The sequence below is a fragment of the Primulina huaijiensis genome, chromosome 7 (genome assembly GCF_012295235.1).
Source record: "Primulina huaijiensis isolate GDHJ02 chromosome 7, ASM1229523v2, whole genome shotgun sequence".
Classification (NCBI taxonomy): Eukaryota; Viridiplantae; Streptophyta; class Magnoliopsida; order Lamiales; family Gesneriaceae; genus Primulina; species Primulina huaijiensis.
Genome location: NC_133312.1, coordinates 1,058,763 through 1,077,867, shown reverse-complemented (window position 1 = coordinate 1,077,867; position 19,105 = coordinate 1,058,763). Strand labels below are relative to the sequence as shown.

The following is a 19,105-nucleotide window of genomic DNA, read 5'->3' as shown; positions in this document are numbered from 1 at the left end:
TATCAATTTTTCGTTTCATATAATAACTCAAAAATTTTTTTTGTCTTTTTGTAGCCGAAATATTTAAAGCCGCGAAATATTATTTATATTACAACGATACTATTATACATGACTGATATAACAAAAACAAATTTTATATTATACACATTAAAATCTATAAAAAAAAAAAAAAAACAACAACAACAAGTTTTTTTGCTCTTGTTTTGAAATAATGGGTGTAGTTGACATATGTTTTTTTTTTTGTTTCAATTTATTTTAATACGTGTAATATATATTTGTTCTTACATATATATGTCGAGATCATTAGTTCCATGTAAGGAATTTAGTACCATGTATGGAATATTTGATGATTTTTTGTCTCAACGGGAAAAAAAAAATTTTTAATAAACATTATCAATTGTCAAAAAGCTAAAACCATTTAACATTGCTAAACTCCATTAGACCCAACATTAGCATTAAACGCAAGAAAAAGCCACAAACCACGACAGAAATCACCCGATAATTCCGAAATTCCACCGGCGATTTCGATTTCTCTCGGCATAATCGGACAAATTCTGATCCATATTCGGTTGCTTTCCGCCCTCAAAACAGGATAAATTCAACACCGAACCCCCACACGATATAAGCAGATGTGGCACAGGTCAGCTTCCTTCATTCTCGACAAACCGCTCCGAAACGACACTGTCACGAACCCAGACAGCAGGCCCCTTTCCTCCGCTTCCACCGTCATGTCCGCCGATAACTCTAACCCTCAAGTCTCCCGTTACTACCAAACACGCGCGGCACACCATGGGGTTGTCACTAGCGATTGGCTGGCTCAGGCGCAATCCGCCGTTGGCCACCACCCCGATGACGCCTTTTCTGATAATTATACGTCCGGTGGAGAGGAAGATAAGAAGCTCAGCGTGGTGGATGAGTTTAATAACTGGCGGCAACTGCCGGATTTGGCTGAGGCCGTGGCGGCCATTAGGGCTTTGTCATCGGTTATTCGATCGAGTCAAGCTACCACTATGATGGAACTTGAGATTGAGCTCAAAAGAGCGTCTGATTTGCTAAAAGTAGGTGCTTTTATTTTTATTTATTTATTACTGTGTCTTTGAAGTTCGCCGCGCAGAAACGAAGCCCTTTTACGGTTTTACTTGTTTGATGTAAACACAAAGTATCACCCCACGATTCATAATTTCATAGGTTGCATCGCATTGTGAGATTGGATAGACCACTCGGTCATATCGCATTCCACGCATTTCTCAATGATAATAATAAAAATAATCATAGCGCATCTGAGATATCATCTTTAACCATGTTTATCCAAATTTTCAATGGTCTGCCTCTCCTGCCACTGCCACTGCCACTCTTTCCATTTAACTGTCAATCTAAGACATGTCGGATTAAGGTGATGTTCAGTCACTTCTTCACGTGACCAAACCATATTAGAAGTCTTTCTCTAATCTTATTCTCTGTGGAGACTACACCTAGATAGCTCGTAATCATTTCATTCATAATTTTATCCTTACCCGTTTTGTCACACATCAATCTTAACTTATGTATATCTGCTACTGTCATCTTATTCATATGTAGTTTACCCGTTTTGTCACACATCAATCTTAACTTATGTATATCTGCTACTGTCATCTTATTCATATGTAGTTTACCCGTTTTGTCACACATCAATCTTAACTTATGTATATCTGCTACTGTCATCTTATTCATATGTAGTTTACCCGTTTTGTCACACATCAATCTTAACTTATGTATATCTGCTATTGTCATCTTATTCATATGTAGTCTTTTAGTGGTCCAACACTCTGAGTCATAGAGCATAGCTGGTCGAACAATGGTCTTATATCATATTCTTTTCAATTTCGCAGACATCTTTCTATCGCATAAGACTCACGATGTTATCCTCCATTTCATCCGCCCTGCTTTAATCTTATGCTCTATATAATCTCTAATGTCCCAGTCTTATGGATAATAAATCCTAAATAGCAAAAAGCTACATACTTTTGGACTTCTCGACCGTCAATTTCAATTGGACTACTCGTTCAGGTAGATTCAGGATCAAAGTTACAAACTAAATATTCCGTTTTTGAGCGACTAATTCTAAAACCTTTACTCTCAACTGCTTCACGCCATCTATCTAATTTTTTATTTACACCTTTAGTTTCGTCTATCAGGACAATATAATCTGCAAACAGCATACACACAGGTACTTCATCATGAATATATCCCGTGAGCTCATCCATAAACAAAGGAAAGAGGTAAGGGCTTAAAGCCAATACTTGATGAAGTCCAACTGCCACAGGAAATTCATATGACATCCATCCAACAGACCTCACTAGTTATGACACCTTCATACATATCTTTAATTATCTTGATGTAGCATTGAGACACATGCTCCTTTCTAAGTACCTACCAAATTAATTCTCTAGGCTCTCTATCATAGGCTTTCTCTAAGTCGATAAATACCATACGCATCTATTCTGTTGTTCTCTGTATTTTTCTATCATTTGTCTAATTAAGAAAACAGCTTCCATTGTAGACCTACCTGGCATAAAACCAAATTGGTTAATTGATACAGTAGTGATACTCCTAACTCTCCCCCTCTATCACGCGCTCTCATAACTTAAACGTATGCCTCATAAGCTTAATCCTTCTATATTTTGAGTAGTTATGTATATCCTTTTTTCCTTTCAAATAGATACTACAACTCTATATCGCCAAAATTCTGGCATTTTCCTAGTATTATTGATGCTCTATGTTCATTGGACAGATGGACTTGTATTTTATCCGCCGTTTTGAGATTTGTTTCTACAGTCTCAAAATTGAAGTTGAATGATTATTATTGTCGTTGGAACTACTTGGAAGAATGCTTGAAATGCTTATTTATAATTGATGTTCCTGATGTTTGGATTATCCCATACTAAGAGGTTTTTTTGTAATGTCTTCATGTTGGAGAATACATCCATTTTACAAATAAATTTTAAGTAATAAATAATCTTCCTCATGGTTTTTTGCAGTCATGGGACATAACTTCCATCTCTTTAACAGCTGGATGTGATCTGTTCATGCGATATGTGACAAGAACTTCAGCCTTAGAATATGAGGACTTTGGTTCCGCAAAGTCTAGACTGATTGAACGTGCTGAGAAGTTTGGGGAGATATCATACAAGGTATCCGTTGGCAATGATTTAAATTATCTAATGATCGTCATTCTTCACATGTCAAATTGCATCTCACTGCATCAACGTCTATATGTATTGATGTGGAAAGCTGTTAAAAATCTCAGGCACGGAAGATCATTGCAATGCTTTGTCAAGATTTTATTTTTGATGGCTGTACCATTCTGGTGCATGGCTTCTCTCGAGTAGTGCTGGAAGTTTTGAGAACAGCTGCTCAGAACAAGAAGCTCTTTCGAGTTTTTTGCACAGGTGTTTATTCTTGCGTTGACTTCTTTCTATTTTTAATTTTTTTGTTTTTTTTTATAATTTTGAATGTGATGACCTTGCAATATGCATCGAAGGTTTGATTATTATTCCTGGTTCTCGTTATGTCCAAAATCTATGTGGTCCAATCATTTGGTGGACTCGTATCTGCGTATACTTAGTGGGAAGTTGATCAATGTCCTAAAAAAGTAACTGAAAATGACTATGGGTTAATGTCTTTGTATCTTTCAGATTACAATACTAGAGGACTTGTTTGTGCTTAGTTTGTGAATGCTATGCGAACATGACCACTGATTTATACTATCCTGGTATCTTGATGAGCACAATCTTTATGACGTGGCAATTCACATGTATCTGGATATGTGAATGGTGAAATTTTTATTTCGGTAATTAGTAAGGGAAACAGATTAAACCATATTAGTCCAACGGTTTAACTTATACAAACTGGCAGCTCGACTAAGCACGTAAGTCAACTGTGAAATGCAGAAGGGAGACCAGATCGAAACGGACTACGATTATCAAATGAGCTCACCAAGCTTAATCTGCCTGTCAAGCTCCTAATTGACTCTGCTGTGGCATATAGCATGGATGAAGTAGACATGGTGTTTGTTGGTGCTGATGGAGTAGTCGAAAGTGGTGGTATAATAAATATGATGGGTACCTACCAAATTGCATTGGTTGCTAAGAGCATGAATAAACCAGTATATGTTGCTGCCGAAAGTTACAAGGTAAACTGCAACAATTTGGTTTGACGTATAATAAATGAAGTGACCATAGTTTGAGTCATATCAAGAAAAAGTAGACTCAAACGGGCATTTCTGCATAGTCATTATTTTGCATATGGATGTTTCGGACAATATTTTCATAACTAGACCGATAATTGAACTGGTTTACCTTATATATTAAAAAATATATAAATATTTTGGTTGTAACGGTCTAAGGTTTTGTGTTACTTGCAGTTCGCTCGCATGTATCCGTTAGACCAAAAAGACATGGTGCCTGCCTTACGCCCCATTGATTTTGGGGTACCAATCCCATCAAAGGTCGAGGTTGAAACATCTGCCAGAGATTATACCCCACCACAGTATCTTACCTTACTTTTTACAGACTTAGGTGTTCTAACCCCTTCTGTGGTTAGTGATGAACTCATCCAGCTTTACCTATGATGAGAGTCACATAAGATTGTTGCAATTGCTGTTTGTATTCAAGTGATAGGTCGGAGCATTCTCCCCCCTCCAATCCAAATAGGATCGCGATTTAGTATACTGCCAAAACTGTGGATGTCATTAGTGTTGGTGGACTTTATAACCTTTTTGATTTATGGGTTAGTTTTCCTTTGCTGCGAAAGAGAGGAAATATCAGTTTGAGTGCCGGATGGATTGTAATGTTAGTGTTATTTTCTTGGATATCTTTTAAACTATTCGTCAACCAATTCACTGCCTTGAGCATGATTTCTAGATCTTTGCATCCTCAATTACTTTGAATTTTATGGAATATTACATCATTGTTTTTTCCAAGATCGGGTTGCCGAACTTCTATAGGGTTGAGTTATGTTGTTCTGGATTTGTTTTCCACATCTTCATTTCTCCCGAGTTTGGCACCTTTTTTCTAGATATTGTAAATTATTATATTAAATTACATTGTGTCATATAACCTGAAAACAAACATAAATACAAAAAATAAAACCAAACACTGATCATATTTGAACAAAAAATTATTTTATTCTTGTGTTCACCCGTTTATGTTTTTGAAAACGTGTTTTGTGATATGGTATGATAGATTTTTATTTTTGAAATGAGTTAATTTTGTCTAATTTTATAATGAAAAGTAATATTTTTTATGAATGATTCAAATAAAAAATCAGTTTCACAAAATTTATTTATGAAATCGTCTTAAATGTTGTGAAAAATTAAAAATTTACGGTAAAAAGTAAAAATCTCAAACTCTTAAAATTATCACACTACACACTTTATAATATTTTTCTCTCAACTCACTTGTGATTTTCTTCACAAATGAGATATCTATTTATAGAAAATTTTTACAAATAAACCAAAAATAAAATACATCATTACCTACATCATCACACAATAATTTTCAATATTCAACACCTAATTTTACCTAATTTTCAACATTCAACATTCACATTTTCAACACAAATATTTTTCACATTTTTAAATAATTTTTCAACACTCCCCCTTGTGATGATGATCATAATGATTGTATACATTACGTGTTTTTATACTGCCTCGTTAAAAACCTTACTAGGAAAAACCCATTGGGATAAAAATCACAGTAAGGGAAAAAGAGTGCAGTCACCTAAACTCTCCCTCATGTTGACACGAACAATTCTTCACAAATTTCGTAGATTGCGCATCCCAATATTATATATGTGCTTTCTGAATATTGTCGTAGGAAGTGCCTTTGTGAAGAGATCTGATGAGTTTTCACTTGATTGAATGTGACGAACATCAATACATTTATTCTTCTCAAGCTCCTTGGTGAATGCGAAGAACTTAGGAGGAATATGTTTAGTTCTGTCGCTTTTTATGTATCCTTCTTTCATTTGAGCAACACATGCAGCATTATCTTCATATAGTATCACAGGCTTCTCGTCGAATGATAATCCGCATGAGATTTGGATATGTTGAGTCATTGATTTTAACCACACACATTCACGGCTTGCTTCATGTAGTGCAATAATCTCGGCATGATTTGATGAAGTTGTTACAAGTGTTTGTTTCTGTGAACGCCAAGAAATTGCAGTGCCTCCACGAGTAAATACATATCCAGTTTGAGAACGTGCTTTGTGTGGATCAGATAAGTATCCAGCATCGGCATAACCAATTATACTTGGATTAGCATCTTTTGAATACAAAAGTCCCAAGTCTGTCGTTCCTCGTAGATAACGGAATATATGTTTAATTCCGTTCCAATGTCTCTTTGTTGGATATGTGCTAAATCTTGCCAATAAATTTACGGCAAAAGATATATCAGGCCTTGTACAATTTGTAAGATACATAAGGGCACCGATAGCACTTAGATATGGTACTTCTGGACCAAGAATATCTTCATCATCTTCACATGGACGGAATGGATCCTTTTCTATGTTTAATGATCTAACAACCATTGGAGTACTTAAAGGATTTGATTTGTCCATATTAAAACGTTTAAGGATCTTTTCTGTATAATTTGTCTGGTGAACAAATATTCCACATTCTTTTTGTTCAATTTGTAAACCCAGACAATACTTGGTTTTTCCAAGATCCTTCATTTCAAATTCTTCTTTCAAGTATGACACAACTTCTTGAATTTCCTTATTTGTTCCAATGATGTTTAAATCATCAACATATACAGCAATAATTACGCATCCGGATGTTGTTTTCTTAATGAAAACACAAGGGCATATTGAATTATTTACATATCCCTTTTTCATCAAGTGATCACTTAGCCTATTATACCACATTCTGCCGGATTGCTTCAACCCATATAATGATCTTAGTAATTTCACAGAATAACATTCTCTGGGTTTTGAACTTTGTGCTTCAGGCATCTTAAATCCTTCAGGGATTTTCATATATATATTACTATCAAGTGATCCATATAAGTAGGCTGTAACAACATCCATAAGACGCATTTCTAAATTTTCAGATACTGCCAAGCTAATCAAATACCGAAACGTAATTGCATCCATCACAGGAGAATACGTTTCTTCATAATCAATTCCAGGCCTTTGAGAAAAACCTTGTGCAACAAGTCGAGCTTTATATCTTACTATTTCATTTTTCTCATTTCGCTTTCGAATAAAAACCCATTTGTATCCAACAGGTTTTACACCTTCAGGTGTAAGGACTATAGGTCCAAAAACATTACGTTTATTTAGCGAATCCAATTCAACCTGGATGGCATCTTTCCATTTTATCCAATCCTGCCGATTTTTACATTCACCAAAAGATTTTGGTTCATGATCTTCATTATCATTTATGATGTCGATTGCCACATTATAAGAAAATATATCATCAATTTCTTCTATATCTTTTCGGTTCCATATTTTTCCAGTATTAATATAATTGATAGAGATTTCATGATTCTCGTCAGTTTGTGGTTCTGACAAAACATTTTCATCATCATGTGTTTCTTCAGGAACATCATTCTCTATTTTGTGATCATTATGTGTTTCTTCAGGAACATCATTCTCTATTTTGTGATCATTGTGTTTCTCTATGAATTTTCTTTTTCGAGGATTTTTATCCTTGGAACCAACTGGCCTTCCACGCTTCAGGCGTTTAATGACATCATGACTATCTTCAATTTGTTTCTTCGGAATTTCAATTCGAGCAGGGGCATTTGCAGCATGTATATATGATTTAGTTACCCCTTTTGTGTCTGCAAATGCATCTGGTATTTGATTTGCTATTCTTTGCAAGTGCACAATTTGCTGTACATCTTTTTCACATTGTTTTGTTCTTGGATCCAGATGTAACAATGATGATACATACCATGTAATTTCTTTTTCGGTATGTTTCTGTTCTCCCCCTAACATTGGGAAGATTTCCTCATTAAAATGACAATCAGCAAAACGTGCTGTGAACACGTCGCCTGTCTGTGGTTCAAGATATCGAATGATCGATGGACTATCATAACCAATATAAATTCCAATCTTTCTTTGAGGTCCCATTTTCTTTCGTTGAGGTGGTGCAATAGGCACATACACCATACATCCAAAAATTCTCAGATGAGAAATGTCTGGTTCTTTACCAAATGCAAGCTGCAATGGGGAGTATTTATGATATGCACTTGGTCTGATGCGAATTAATGAAGCAGCATGTAAAATTGCATGTCCCCATATAGAAATAGGGAGCTTTGTTTTCATAATCATTGGTCTAGCAATCATTTGCAGACGTTTAATCAATGATTCAGCCAATCCATTTTGAGTATGTACATGAGCAACAGGATGCTCAACAATGATTCCCATAGACATACAATAATCATTGAAAGTCTNCAATGAAGTAGCATGTAAAATTGCATGTCCCCATATAGAAATAGGGAGCTTTGTTTTCATAATCATTGGTCTAGCAATCATTTGCAGACGTTTAATCAATGATTCAGCCAATCCATTTTAAGTATGTACATTAGCAACAGGATGCTCAATAATGATTCCCATAGACATACAATAATCATTGAAAGTCTGGGAAGTAAATTCACCAGCATTATCAAGTCTAATTTTCTTGATTGTATAATCGGGAAATTGATTCCTCAATTTTATTATTTGAGCAAGTAATCTTGCAAATGCAACATTTCGAGTTGACAATAAACATACATGTGACCATCTGCTGGAGGCATCAATCAATACCATAAAGTATCTGAATGGTCCACATGGTGGATGGATTGGTCCACAAATATCACCCTGAATACGTTCAAGAAACATTGGTGATTCAGTTTGGATTTTGGCTGGTGATGGTCTTATAATAAGTTTTCCAAGAGAACATGCTTTACATTGAAACTTATTATTCTGAAAGATCTTCTGGTCTTTCAATGGATGACCATGTGTATTTTCTATAATTCTTCGCATCATTGTTGAACCAGGATGTCCTAATCGATCATGCCAATTGGTTAATATTGAAGAATTATNACTCATGTTTTCTTGATGCCTTTTCTGTGGATGGTTTGAGACGTTATTTTGAGATGAGTTATAGAAATAACTATCTCGATTATTTTCAAAACCACGGCCGCGTCCACGACCACGACCACGACCACGACCATTTCCTCGTCCACGTCCACGACCTCGGCCTCGACCTCGACCTCGACCTCGACCAAAACCTTGTCTTTGAATTTGATTTTGGTTTCCAGGTTTAAATTCATTTTTACTTACAGCATTTACTTCTGGAAATGCTGTTGATCCAGTGGGTCGGGACTGATGATTTCTCATTAATAGCTCGTTGTTCTTTTCCGCCACAAGAAGATAGGCGATGAGTTCAGAATATCTCGCAAATCCACGCACTCTATATTGTTGTTGTAGTGTTATATTTGGTGCGTGAAACGTGAAAAATGTTTTTTCAGGCATTTTCGATTCTGTAACCTCATGTTCACAAAATCTTAACTGCGAGATTATTCTATACATCGCTGAATTGTAATCACTGACTTTCTTAAAGTCTTGAAATCTTAACATATTCCATTCATCACGGGCGGTCGGAAGTATAACTTCCCTTATATATTCAAATCTCTCTTTTAATCCTTTCCATAGAGCCATGTGATCTTTTTCGATGAGATATTCACATTTTAAACCTTCATCAAGGTGTCGTCGTAAAAATATTATAGCTTTTGCTTTTTCTTGTGATGAAGATATATCATTTTCTTTAATGGTCTCGCTTAGACCCAATGACTCAAGATGCATTTCTACATCAAGAGTCCATGGCATATAGTTTTTCTCAATAATATCAAGAGCGATGAATTCGAGTTTTGTCAAGTTTGCCATGGTGGTACTAAAAATTACGATGCATTTTATTAGTTAATGAATATTGCAATACAAAGTAATGGATAAACAACAAGTACAAGTATTCGTAAAAATAAAGAAAACACACGAGGAGGATATTCTCCGATAAATACAAGACTGGTGAGTATGATAACCAAAATAATTAAAAATAACCTCGTGAAAGCCATCTTCTTTTTTTCTTCGAAAATTTGATGAAGAATAATTTTTAGAGAAGAAGAGAAAGTTGGAGTGATTGAATGTATTTGTGAGATTGTATTTATAGAGCAAAAACTAGCCGTTTTGTTACCGTTTATTACCGTTGGTGTATAAGAAAATAAATGTATGTATTTGTATAATTTTATGGTAATAATATGGTGTATATAATATTAGTCATATTTAAATAATTATGTATATCATATCACATTATTATAATTAGGTGTCATAAGTTATTTTGTTTAAAAACCTTATAGGCTTTTATACTTGTCGTATCCCTTACCGGGAGTGTGGGATGTCGTCTTAACATCCTCCCAGGATTTATAACAAGTTTTTGAAAAAATTATTTTTATTATTTCTAATAATAACATTATATTATATATTAAATATATAAACAATAAATAAATAACAGTAAAATAAATATTATTACTTTTGTTATTTTTTTCTTCTGTTCGGAGCTTGGAAAAATATGGAGGACTTTTAGAGCTTCGTGCTGATAACGTGTTGTGAAAAAGTAAAAATTTACGGTAAAAAATAAAAATCTCAAACTCTTAAAATTATCACACTACACACTTTATAATATTTTTCTCTCAACTCAATTGTGATTTTCTTCACAAATGAGAGATCTATTTATAGAAAATTTTTACAAATAATTCAAAAATAAAATACATCATTACCTACATCATCACACAATAATTTTCAATATTCAACACCTAATTTTACCTAATTTTCAACATTCAACATTCACATTTTCAACACAAATATTTTTTACATTTTTAAATAATTTTTCAACATTAAAGAATTTTTGCTTATGTTTTTTCTTTTATACGTGACCTATACTTTTGTATTTTAAAGTGTGTGTGATGGCCTGTGAAAAGAAAGCGACATCCCACCCCATGTGTGTATACATATATGTAATAAATATATATATTTATTATAGGAAGCAGAATCAAACCCTTAATGCAGGGGCAAAAAAGTAAAACCAAATGATGCAAGTGCCTCGTACATTGGCCCCTCATAAAATATGTATGTATTATAAAGAAACGAAGCGATTCATTCGACCTATTTCTTCTCTACCAACGATTCGACCTATTTCTCATCTTCCAAATTTGCACCAAATTATTCACGACAATAGCACGTATCTCTTTTCGGGATGTGTGGAGGAGCTATAATATCTGGCACACCGCCGCCGAGCCGGCTGTCGCGCCGGCTCACTGTCACACCTGATATGTTGTGGGGAAGAGGGGCCGCCGATCTTAATGATAACAAGTACAGGGGGAAGATTCACTCCATGCCAGTGAGGTCTTGGTCCCTCGTTGACTTTGACCATGATCTAGAAGCTGAGTTCAAGGATTACTCCGATCATCATGAAGAGGAGTTCAATGTCCAAAAGAAGTCTGCTTCCAAACGTAAAACTCTTCCTGGTAATGTTGGCGATTCTCTTTTTCCAGATTGTTTTGGGGTTTTATTCAATCATACTATGATCTATTGTTTGATTAGTTGAAAGATTAAATTTTTATATTCTAAGATCTATCGCCTGATAGGTTGAAAATTTGTTATACAAGCTAAGGGGGGATGCATCCGTTCTGGAAGTTTAATGGCTTTTAAAGATTTTGTAACTAATATGCATAGTCTGAATTTTGATTTAGGGGTGAGTAGCTTTTTAGTGGAAGGATTGATGTATAAATTAATAAAGAAATGATTGGCTTTGATTATTTTGATTATGATTATTTTATTAGGTGGTAAGATTAACAATTGATTTGTTTCTTAAAGCATGTTGAATCAAAATTTGGATTGATTTTTTTTTTTTATCATTTCGCTGTTTTGGTAAGTCTAATATGATTTTACTGGGATTTTATCTATTTGATTGAAGAAAAAGGTATATTTTTAGTATTCTTCATGTATCCTTTAGCTATCTATCATGCTAAAAAAAAAGAAGATATAATTCATAGACAGGTTTTTCTTTGAGAGGACTTGGTGTTCTGATGTATCGATTTTAAGCTACCCTGACATTAAAGGGTTTGAAATGCACTGTGATATTTGAAAAATGAATTTCCCGTTCTGTGAGGATTTCAAATCTGGAGTTAATCTTTGTTGTGCTTTTGGAATGATAACTTGAAGTTTAGTTTGAATTGAGAGCTGATATTTTTTATGGGTGAACATGCTGTAGTATAATTGATTTGAGGTGATAATTGTATTCTGTTTCATCCACTCTTGCCAGTATGTGCCTAATTTTCTGAAGTGAAGTGTGTAGTCTGATGAAACAGTTGCTTTCTTCCCTTCATTCATTTGAATGAAGTTCCAATTGCAGCCTTTGCACATCTTAATTAGAAGTGTATTATTCTCATACTTCTATCTAGTCAAGAATATGTGAATTGTTATCATTATCGTACATGATTTTGGGTAATTAATTTCATAAGATTGAAATGTAAAGTTCTGTCAAGTCATTTTTTTTGTACTCGCTATAAAAAGTTCTTGGGCTTGGGTAAATATCTGTTCCTGTACTCTCTACATCTCCTTTTCAATTCTTTGGTTTGAGATTTTTTCATGTTTTTGGAAGATATGAAAACTGTAGAGTATTCTGAATTTGACAAGGATGCTGCAAAGTCCTCAAAAAGAAAGAGGAAGAATCAGTACAGAGGGATTCGACAGCGTCCATGGGGTAAATGGGCTGCTGAAATCCGCGATCCAAGGAAAGGGGTCAGAGTTTGGCTCGGAACTTTTAACACTGCCGAGGAAGCTGCAAAAGCATATGATACCGAGGCACAAAAGATCAGAGGCAAGAAAGCTAAGTTGAATTTTCCTGAAGATGCCCCAGCCTCTGCTTCAAGGAGGACTGTTAAAATAAATTCTGGTAAAGTGCCACCTCAGGAGTCCTCGGACTTGGTTCTTCCCAATATGAACCAAAAGTTCATCACAAGCAATGATTACTTGGATTCTTTGGATTTCCCAGAGCATAACCCACAGATGATGCAAAGGAGCAATTCTTTCAACTCCTTTGACCCTTTCGGCTGTTCAGATTTTGGTTGGGGAGAAAACCATGGAGAGACTCCAGAAATATCGTCAATTCTCCCAACTGTTGTTGGGGATGATCAAACTCTGTTAATGGATGATGCTAACCCAGCGAAAAAAGTGAAGTCAACATCACATGATCTTCCATCATCTAATAATAGGAATACATTGAACAAGATTCCTGAATATGTCTCAGATTTTGACTCTCAGTTGAAGCTATTTCAGATGCCGTATGCCGATGGTAGCAATTGGGATTCGTCAATCGATGCCTTTCTTGATGGAGCCTTTTGGACTTTCGACGATATTTCTCCTTCCATGATGGGTGGAGTCTGAACCCCATTTAAACTCATTTCTGTCTTTTCAGTGGATAAGGCTGGTGACATGCAAGTAATTTAGCTTACGGATATGATGTCTCTTTTAGGTGTGTTGGCTGAGGAGCTGATTAAGCCATGGATGATGATATAATAAAGGTTTCTCTTCGGTTTATGAGCAGTAGTACATAAGTGGATGCTCTCTATCTTTGAGGCTTTGTGCTTAGTAAAAGAATTTGTATGTTACTTTTTGTGTGGGCTGATAAACTTTAATTCATAAACCGATGCTTGAATATTCCGGCCATTGGTGTTGGATTCTTTTATCTTCTTTTTATGGCTGAAATGCAGGTGAAACTAGTTGTTGTGATATGAATTAGTGAACTAGTTATTGTTATATGAATGAGTAGTGGGAGCATTTTAACTGCACGATGTAAATTTGAAATGTTTTTTGAGCAAAATTTTCGCCAATGTTTCAAACATAACAGAAAAATTTCCATACATCACCAAAATAACGATAACAAATTTTGAAAGCTATTATTAATGTCCGAGAAATGTCCAAGTAAACAGATTTATTGTAAGATGTTCTTATAAGTTTATATCATTGAGATTTTTCAATTTGATAATATTTTTTTATGAATCGGATCAAATCACTCGTCTCACAATGTTCACAAGTAAAACATCCCACAAGATTTGTCGTATTTCTTCGGTTGGTCTCAGCAAATTGCGTGCATATTTATTTCATTTTAGGAAGAATTCATTGTATAGTTTCCTTCCAACTCGCCCACTTGTTTTTTAAATATTAATATACGTCAATCAAATATATAAAAAAAATTACTTGCCACTTGTCTTACTTTTCCAAAAAAATAACATTTAGTAGCCACCCAATTGCAATTTGCAAAAGCATCTGCACGATGATTATTTGATCAGCTTCTTTCTTTTTTTTATTGATATTGATTTTAAAAGTTTCTTTTAAATAGTTAATATTAATTTCATATCAACTGTTTTGTTGTTCGAACGATATTACTTTCAATAGATATTGCTCTATTCATTTTACACAAAAATTTTGATAAAACGATCTCACGAGATAAGTTTACGATATAGATTATATATTTAAATAACTCATCAAAAAATATAAACATAATTAACGTAACTTCATTAAATACTTTAAAAATCGTCTTCTTTAGTGGCCAATCAATGTTTAAAATGTCATGCTCGGATGACCACATGATTTTCGCGTACAGTATTAAAATATCTTATTTACGATTGCATTTAAATTTAATTTGATCAACATTTTTTAAATTATTATTCATGATTTGCCCATAAATTTTTTAAGTTTATTGGAAAATCGAAAGAAAAAGATGAATTTAGTTAAAAAAAAAACACAATCACATGTAAGAATAAAAATATTTGCCAGTACATAAAAATAAAAGTATGATACATAAATACATTAATTTATGTAAATGTAAATGAAAACACAATCACCTGTAAAAAATTATATTTGATAATCAATATTCGTTTTTCAAAACCTATAAATACAAATAGACATACCAATATTATTTATAAAACTTTAAAAAAAATATCATTTCATTTTATTTTTAAATCGCTCGATCCAATCATTTCGTTTTTTAAAGATAAATTTGAGCAATTATTTTCGTAATAAAAGCTTGAGAATATCAACATAGGTAGGAATTCAATCCGAATCCAATTAATATTGGATTTGACATGATTCGATATTGATTGGAAATTTCGAATTTTCGATACAAGATTTGACATGTTTCGATAGTGATTAGTATATTTTCATCAAAATATCTATTTTATTCTTGCAAGATCGTATTCATATATTTTTTAATAAATCAATTACGATGTATAATTATGTTTATATAATCAATATTAGTTATTTTTAAAAAGATATATATCATAATTAAATGAATAATTTTTTTATTAAATTTTTATAATTATATAGTTAATTTTTTTTATAATATTTTGAAATATATTATAAAATTGATTCAATAAAAGATAAGCGATTAAAAATATCTAGATTAAAATTGACATTTTGTTGATATTTTACCCGATGACTAAAAAGTCGAGGTGTAGGCGGAAAAAATGTAGGTGCACAAAAATATCAAGCCCACAGCTTCTGGAGGCTTCGTTTTTGCACTCTTTCTCTTTCCAAATTGACGAGGTTCCGTGTCATAATACTCCCGCAAAGATGTGATTTTTATTACAACTTGGGCATTCTTGATGCATAATAGTATTATATATAATATAACATGTGCATCCTATTAAAACCGCGCAAAATAACACTAAACTTCTGTGTTTACGGCTGCTTGTTGACAAGGTTTCGTTGGGAGTAGGATTGGAATTCTCTAGGAGCAAGTTTCCGCAGCTGTTGTGGGTTGGGAGATTTTGAGGAATGGCTGATGGGGTAGAGAAAAACGACGATTTTTATGCGGTTTTGGGGCTGAAGAAGGATTGCACGACGGCAGAGCTTAGGAATGCGTACAAGAAGCTTGCACTGGTTAGCTTTAAAGCGACTTTTTCTTCTTTTGGTTTTTTTTTTGTGTGTTAAAATACTAGGAAAGACGGTTTTTTTTTTGTTGCTCATATGGTTATTCACTCACGGGAGAAGGGATCCTTGAAAAAGGTGATCTTGGAATTTTTGAAAGCATCGATTGCGTTTGGATTTTGGACGGGAAAATTCGTTTTTTTATTTTTATTTTTTGCTTTTGTGTGCTATTTTTTAAGATGAAAACTTATGTGCTTTGCAGCAATCATGTTTTTGGATTCTTGTTTTTCTTCGGAAATCTGAAAGCTACTTGGGGTCTAATTGGTTTAATATTGTAGAAATGGCACCCGGATCGCTGCTCCGCCTCGGGGACTGCGAAGCATTTGGAAGATGCAAAGAAGAAATTTCAGGCCATCCAGCAAGCCTATTCTGGTGACTGCAAACTAGTTTATTATAAATATTCTCTGTTATATGTTAGTTCAATAAATCATGAAGGGGCCAATTTTCTGCGAAGAGTTGTGTTTTTTGAACGTTGAGCAATTTTTAGGGAAAAAAAGAAAATAAAAATATTTTTGTTTATGCAGATATCATATGATATGCAAGTTTTTGTTTTCTTTTTTGTGAATACCCACGAATTTGCTGTTATTTGAGTTTTAACTGTGTGTTTACATAGTTTATGTAAATGTTATCCAGGAATTTGTGAGCTACTTGTACAATTTTCGAGTTTATGTTTGAACATGTTAACTGATTGTTTCTGTTAACCGTCCGTACTAGAACATGATGTAAGTTCATTTATTCTGTGCGTAGTAAGACTTATGATCTGCATTGTTTGGATTTGGACAGTGCTCTCAAACAGCGATAAAAGGTTCTTGTATGACTTAGGAGTTTATGACTGCGAAGACGATAATGACGAAAATGTAAGTCTATAATTATTGCATACGTTATATGCAACCACACATTATGTATGACCCCATTCTGATATCATGTTTTGTGTGAGTGATCATGTTTCCAATAAGGGAACTGCAAATGATTTTAGCTTATTGTAATTTTCTGTCGACTCCTGGATTAGAAGTAATAATAATAATCATACCGCAAGGTCCTATGTTTCACGGACAGGGAAATATGAATTTAGAAGATTTTAGGACATGATATGAAAATAATATACACCTACATATCTATACAACATAACCACATCATCTATGTGTATATTCATATCTAGATACATAACTCATGTTATTTCAAAACATCAAATTTTAAGAAGACGTGCACAATTGTACCTGTATTTACCAACCATCTTTCAAATTTGAAAGCATAACTGAACAAGTCTCGTCGGCTGCATGTGCGCGTATAGCTTTGAAAACTAAAACTATAATATATAAATCAGCAATTTTACATATCTATTCAACATGCCCATATACGTGATAGACATGCGTGTTCATTTTCTAATTTTAGTTTCTGAGGCATGCTATGTAGTATGTCTGAAATTATAATTTTTGAAGTGTCTGATGGCTTCATTAAGTGTGATATTGGCTTAGGCCTTTGCAAGTGGCATAAAGTTGGTGCCGGATACATACAAAAATTGCCCTTGGTGTCATATGTTGATTATGGCATGTTTTTGTTTGTGCGATGTGTGCAGGGTATGGGTGACTTCTTGAATGAAATGGTATCAATGATGAGCCAATCCAATGTGAGTGCCTGATCCTATAGCTTATGTTGTAATTTTCCATGCTTTTCCTCAAAAAGACCTATTTGATACATGGAACAAAATGAGGAGAGCACCTTTGGATTTGCGAGTCGTGTTAAATTGAGTTGATGATTTGTAATTTATGTTTTCATATGCTTGTGAAACTTATATATCCCCCATTATATTTGCAACTTGGGAGTCCACATTTCTGATATGGGTTTTTGATCAACAATACCGAGAAGTGCATCAAATATTCCTTCATTTTATTCAGGATCCGCCTATGCAATAGGAACAAATTTTTTGATTGGAGTTGTGGAAACATGTTCTAATTCAGTTCTTTAATCTGTGTGGTTGACAGGACAATGGAAATGAAAGTTTTGAAGAACTGCAAGAACTCTTCTACAATATGTTTGACAACGACATTGACTCCTTTGGTTCTTCTTCTTCATCATCTTCTTGTTCTGCAGCCCCTCCTACATATTTTTCGTTGCCAAAACCATCTTACAACGAGACCCATTGCAATAGAAAATTCTCTGGGATCTCAGGCAATTCAAAAGCCAAAGCTGCTAAATTCGAAGGATTCGGTGAAGGGGTAATGATATTGAGTTAATGTATCTTTTCCTATCCTTCTGCTACTATTTAGTTCACTGCATACCTTTAAATGATGAAGCTGTGCAGCATATTCGAGAAAGTTAGAACATTTATATGTGAATACAGGTGCAGTCGGGGGAAAGAATGGTAGGAAGGGCCGGAGATAACAGGAGGAATGGAAGAAAACGAAAGATTGTGCCTGACCAAGACGTCTCCTCCACCATATCTGCCTAGAAATGTGCTGTAGCTTTGCTGGTTTAACGTTTGGAGATCTGACTCCGCATATGAGCTAAAAGAAACAAATCATGGCCACACATGTTATTGAATCATTGGATTGTAATTGGGTTTTTTGGTCACAGAGGATTGATTTTCTTGAGGCATGTGACTGTGTGATGTTCTAACTGTTGTCACGATGTTCCGTTTCCAAGTGAATTAGTTTGTTGTTCTATGTCAGTAAAAAATTGGAGTAGCTTGTTTATGTACTTGTGGACAATAGAAGTTTGCGATTTGACTATTTTTAAATCTAAATATGATATTCTTGATTTATTTATTTTTCCATTCAATAAAGAAGCACGTGTAGCGCGGAAAATAGCTACCGTAAACATGAAAAGGCCCCGTGTACAACAGTTTCTCGGGTTTGCCTTTTTCAACATGTGATTGCCTTACCCGGGGCATCAATGGTGGTTCGTCGATTTTTAAACCTTAATAAACAGAGGGGGCGGCAGCATAAGAGGACATTTGAATGGGAGATGCCGTTTCCTTTAAACATCTAAAATAAGATAAAACAATGCAGCATGTTCCTACCATGTTTCGTGACGTGTGTCCAAGAATATTGAAGTGGAGAAAAAGACAAACGTCCTCTGGATGCCTGCAAGA

At 34.3% G+C, this 19,105-nt stretch overlaps 3 protein-coding genes across 4 annotated transcripts; all 3 read left to right on the top strand.

Annotated features, from left to right (window-relative positions):
• The first annotated feature begins 402 nt into the window (after positions 1-402).
• LOC140981543 (uncharacterized) lies at positions 403-4,923 on the top strand. The gene is made up of 5 exons (XM_073447978.1): positions 403-1,058; positions 3,018-3,170; positions 3,287-3,428; positions 3,930-4,171; positions 4,403-4,923. The coding sequence occupies exons 1-5, from the start codon at positions 630-632 to the stop codon at positions 4,607-4,609; spliced, it is 1,173 nt and encodes a 390-aa protein (XP_073304079.1). The 5' UTR covers positions 403-629; the 3' UTR covers positions 4,610-4,923.
• A 6,258-nt stretch (positions 4,924-11,181) lies between these two features.
• Positions 11,182-13,771, top strand: LOC140980767 (ethylene-responsive transcription factor RAP2-12-like). The gene is made up of 2 exons (XM_073446811.1): positions 11,182-11,549; positions 12,686-13,771. The coding sequence occupies exons 1-2, from the start codon at positions 11,279-11,281 to the stop codon at positions 13,468-13,470; spliced, it is 1,056 nt and encodes a 351-aa protein (XP_073302912.1). The 5' UTR covers positions 11,182-11,278; the 3' UTR covers positions 13,471-13,771.
• A 1,786-nt stretch (positions 13,772-15,557) lies between these two features.
• On the top strand, positions 15,558-18,710 carry LOC140980849 (uncharacterized). Of its 2 annotated transcripts, none has more exons than XM_073446920.1 (6): positions 15,558-15,966; positions 16,293-16,386; positions 16,798-16,871; positions 17,591-17,641; positions 17,997-18,249; positions 18,356-18,710. In XM_073446920.1, the coding sequence occupies exons 1-5, from the start codon at positions 15,862-15,864 to the stop codon at positions 18,246-18,248; spliced, it is 576 nt and encodes a 191-aa protein (XP_073303021.1). In that variant the 5' UTR covers positions 15,558-15,861; the 3' UTR covers position 18,249; positions 18,356-18,710. The 2 variants fall into 2 exon arrangements, with proteins under 2 accessions (XP_073303021.1, XP_073303020.1); XM_073446919.1 differs by having other exon boundaries at positions 15,559-15,966; positions 17,997-18,230.
• Positions 18,711-19,105: the final 395 nt, after the last annotated feature.